Below are 5,125 nucleotides of genomic sequence, written 5' to 3' on the forward strand. Positions count from 1 at the left end.
ATGTTTTGATATATTAAACATAAAACGTTTAATTTTTGAATTATTTGAAATGATTTAAAACATGAAAAAAATCAAAAAAATTTGAAATTAAAACCGCCAGCAGGTGGCAGCAAATCACTGTTAATAAGTGAGTCATTGCGATTGAACCGAATCATTTAAACGGTTGATTCATTCAGGAACGAAACACCGTCATGTTGCTCAGAGACACAAAACAGCGCTGTGGCTGTATTCGGGATGATTTTTGTTGGCGAAATAGAGCAAAAACAAGCAATATGGTGTCTAAAACGTAAGTCTCTTAATTAACTTATTGTTTATTGAATTCAATGTCACATTTGTAATCATGGTAATTTTTGGAGAAAAACGGCACTCTTCGTGTGAAATTGAATAACTATATGAAGTGGTGTAAATATATAAATTTTCTGCCATCATGTCTTGAATTTGTGATCATTCTAAATGCATTTTAATAGACTGAATCATGCAGTGAAAGAAAACACACTAAATGCACACACGCACTAGTCTAGACTTCACGTAATGTATGCGTGCGCTCTGTAGGGATGTTTTGAATGGTTTTTGCAAAATACTCGATAAATCGCACATCGTTAAAACAACAATTACGATATTATCGCAGGCGATATATATCGCACACCCCTAGTTACATTAAATGATTTGGGGGTTTAACTATATGGGAGTGTAAATTAGACCAAAACTGCAGAATGGAAAAAAAGAAATATATTAATGTTTCAATCCTCAAGACTACAAAATGTACAGGAGCTGGAAAACTATTTAGACAAAGTTACATTTGTGCAAACTTTGCTTTTCTCCCAATCTGCATTGTCAGTATAGGCTCCCAGTGGGATCGACCTCTAGAAACAATGTTGTTTCGCTGAAAAAGTTGGCGGATATGTTCATATCTTATTTTGAATCATCGAGAGAAAGAACTACAATCCCATGAAGCATCGCAAATGATGTAATTGAATTAAAAGTGACGGACAATTATAAAACACAGAAAAGTCGTTGATTATATCTGTAGAGACAATATATTCAGAGTTCATCGCAAATTATGCATATGTTTAAGCATGTATTTATTCCTCGCTGTGTCTTTGATTGGTGGAATTTTCTGCACAGCATCATGGGTAATGTAGTTTTCCCACAGTGACTTCTGCTGCCAAGTGCATTTTAAAAATAAGCTGTGGAGCTGAACAGAGATTGTCTGATGAGTGTTTTCTGACATGGTCTAAGCTGAGAGCTGTGTGTCTCTCCTCACAGATACAACATAACCACGAGCCTGTACCCGTTTGAGGGGGACAACATCTATAAGCTATTCGAGAACATTGGGAAGGGTGACTACACTGTTCCTGAGGAGTGCGGCCCGCTGCTCTCGGACCTGCTGAGAGGTGAGCGACGAAACGTGCTCGGATCTGTTTGTGTGGAGCATTTCTCAATGCACACGCTTCACAGAGACTATAGTGACTCCGTGCTTTTAACAGAGAGCAGGTATGACGATCTGAGCGGTCCTCTGGTTAGAGATCTAACTCTATTGTGTTCATAGTGCATATTAGCAGTGCTGCAGAGCAATTAAGACAATTAAACGTGTGATTACAGTACTGAGCAGCTCTAATGCTATTAAATTAAAGATGATGTAGCACAGAGCATAAATTAACAGTGGAAGTAACAAACTTAAAAGTGTGCAAATAACTGAAGGATATATCTATTTGATAAATGAAGTTAACCAACTAACATTATACATATTCTTTTGGTTTCTGTACCCAATATTTAAAAAAATGCACAAATACAATGAAAAATACTCGGTATCGGCAAGAACCAAAAATATAAATTAATATAAAATAATTCATTTTGCTAAAATATTTGTTGTTGGACATTAAATGTGTCTTTTGTAGATTTATAAACCTGCATATAAGTGTATTTTTACTTTAAGTGGACTATTGTAATGGGTAAATCAAATGTAAGTTAGTACAGTACTAATTACTATAAGCTCAAATGTGTTAATGTGTGTTTCTTATAGCTGTTAAAATAGTCATTTTCTTTATTATTTATTCAATTCAGTGATTTTAACTTTTAATTTAGTGATTTTAATGCTTTAAAGAGCCATTTTAGATTGTAATGTTCTGATGTTTTGCTATCTGTTCTGCAAACTATGAAAGGTACAGCTGTCATAAAACCTGAGAGAAAGACTGCATGGCTAGAAACTGTGAAAAAGAAAAAAGAAAAGACAAATAATAGTATAGTAAACTAACAAGATGTTTTTATAGTACGACCTCGTATATGTCAAAAGATCAAGGGAATTTTGGTTTCTCAGTTCATGACTCCTTTAATGAAAATAAGTGAATAATAATATAATATATATTATACATAGTATAACATGTTTTAATGTCAGTATATTTCTAAGATTAAATGCATTCTGAGTTCAAGATAAAGACATTCAATGTTCTGCAAAAGGTACAGCTGTCATAAAACCTGAGAGAAAGACTGCATGGCTAGAAACTGTGAAAAAGAAAAAAGAAAAGACAAATAATAGTATAGTAAACTAACAAGATGTTTTTATAGTACGACCTCGTATATGTCAAAAGATCAAGGGAATTTTGGTTTCTCAGTTCATGACTCCTTTAATGAAAATAAGTGAATAATAATATAATATATATTATACATAGTATAACATGTTTTAATGTCAGTATATTTCTAAGATTAAATGCATTCTGAGTTCAAGATAAAGACATTCAATTCAAATTGAGGCCAATTTCTTAATTAAACCTCCTTTACTTTATTGTGTGCGCAATGAGCATTGTTTTTCATGGCTGTGCTGTAGTTCATATGTTTGACCTATAGATGGCGCCGTGACATTAATGTTCAGCACTGATGCTGGATCAGTCTGTGCTTGAGAGCTTTATTATCACAAGCTCAGCAAAAACTCATGAATGAACACACTCTCACACACACTCACACTCTCACACACACACACACACACACAGAGACACACACTCACACACACACTCTCACACACACACAACCACACACACACACTCTCTCACACACACACACACACACACTCTCTCACACACACACACAGCTGTTAAGCATGCTCATTGGATGAGCTATCTCCTAACACTGAATGTTACATTTCAGTGTAACATTTTTAAACATCCATAGGTAATCACCTAGCAACCACTAGAGGTATAACAGTATATTGTGTTACAGTGTATCAGAATAAAAAATGAAACAATTTATTGTGTGTAGTTCAGACTAGTTTAAATTATGCTTTTAGTCATATATAATCTCTTCAGTCATATAGAATCGCTTACATTTGAGCTTTCATGTTTGTAAATTATTATTACTACATTAAAAATATTTAATAAATAAACATAAAATAAATAAAAAACATTATTTTATTAAAAGAATAATAATCATAATGCATGTAGTTTGGGGTATGCATATGTGTATAACATAATTCTGAATTATTAGCTAAGCAGAATCATCAATATTTCTGTTCTGGTTAATGAACAGTACTTTTTTGTTAACTGTTTATCATGTAATAATCTAAAAAACACAAACGTACCATTTTTACTCTCTCTTGGCTTTGTTTAAAGTTTGGTGAGATCAGTATTGTGTATTGAACCCAGTCATGACAGCCACCTATAGCATGAAGTCTGTCTGTTTTAAAGCACTCTGACTGATCCTGATGTCGATCGTGTGGCTTTATGCGTATGTGTCTTTGCTTCCTTCATCTGAGCTGTTTTTATCCGCAGGGATGCTGGAATATGATCCTGTGAAGAGGTTTTCAATACAGCACATCAGACAACACAAGTGAGTCCATCAGTGCAGAATTATCAATGCAGTGCTTCCCATCCCTGTCTGAATATAGATAACAGCATATGATAACAACATATGCAGCTCTGCGAAAGAACAATGATACAATAAATATCTGATTTGCTATAGTTCTCTTCATCTCGAGATGATGAAAATGATCTCAGCAGGCTCCTGAGGACAGGAATCGTTTCTGAATATTGTTCTTTTAGCTGCACGGTTCTGTTCAAAACTTAAGTGAAGTCTTTAGGGTCCTTTAGTCCGTGACGCAGGAGCGCTGATGTTAGATGAGCGCAGAGTGGGAGGAAGAGGAAGTGGAGAATAGTGAGAGCTAGAAATAAACCTGGTCTGGATTTGAGATCTTCATCCAGCAGAGATCATCGGATGCGGTTTCCATGGATACGGAAGAGCTCTTGATGAGCATGTGCACTAATGATGTTTGAGCTCACCTGAGATCAGATTATTAGAATGATTTCTGGAGTAATTGAAGACTGGAGTAATGATGCTGAAAATTCAGCTTTGATCACAGAAATAAATTACAGTCTAACAGATATTCACACAGAAAACAGCTGTTTTAAATTATAATAATATTTCACTGTTTTACTGTATTGTAATATCAATTAATCAATCTTACATAATTGCTTTGTTTTTATATTCTTTAAAAATGAGAATTTGAATAATTTTTTATATTTTCCGTTTTAATTTGATCTTTTATTATTTTTGGATTTTTTAATTATATAGTTTTTTTTTTTTTTTTTAGTTTAGTAATTGTAGTGCATCATGTTAAACTAAATGAAAATGAGAAATATTAGCCAAGTTTTTTTATACATTTAATTTTAATTGTTAAATTTTATTGTATTTTCAATAATGAAAATGTTTTGTTTTGGTAAACTCTAATAACGCCGCTTCAGATGATGTCATCACGATTGGTCTCACGGGTCATTTCCTCTTCCTGTTTAGCTGGGTGCGTAAGAAACACCCACCCTCGGAGCCTCCCGTGCCCATCCCGCCCAGCGCAGAGACGCGTGACCCGTGGCGCAGCATGACGGTGGTGCCATACCTGGAGGATCTCCACGGTTACGCTGAGGAGGAGGAGGAGGATGACGAGCTGTTCGACGGGGAGGATGACATCATATACACTCAGGACTTCACCGTACCAGGTGAGTGGGGCATGGGGGCGGGGCTTAGTGAATACTGTGACTCCACCCACAATTGACTTTCAGCTTTTAGTTAGTATTGAACTGCTTGACCTGCTCTGATTAGTGTGTGTGAGAGAGAGAGAGAGAGAGAGAGAGTGTGTGTGTGT

The 5,125-nt window shown here is 35.2% G+C and overlaps 1 protein-coding gene across 1 annotated transcript in view; it reads left to right on the plus strand.

The window, feature by feature from the left end:
* Positions 1 to 5,125, plus strand: part of stk11 (serine/threonine kinase 11) — a 29,840-nt gene that overhangs the window by 19,728 nt on the left and 4,987 nt on the right. The window contains exons 7-9 of the mRNA XM_016504284.1: positions 1,267 to 1,394; positions 3,762 to 3,819; positions 4,780 to 4,979. Of these exons, the coding sequence (XP_016359770.1) occupies positions 1,267 to 1,394; positions 3,762 to 3,819; positions 4,780 to 4,979 (386 nt within the window). The remainder of the gene's footprint in view (positions 1 to 1,266; positions 1,395 to 3,761; positions 3,820 to 4,779; positions 4,980 to 5,125) is intronic.

The sequence above is a fragment of the Sinocyclocheilus anshuiensis genome, unplaced genomic scaffold (assembly GCF_001515605.1).
Source record: "Sinocyclocheilus anshuiensis isolate Anshui unplaced genomic scaffold, SAMN03320099.WGS_v1.1 scaffold1825, whole genome shotgun sequence".
Classification (NCBI taxonomy): Eukaryota; Metazoa; Chordata; class Actinopteri; order Cypriniformes; family Cyprinidae; genus Sinocyclocheilus; species Sinocyclocheilus anshuiensis.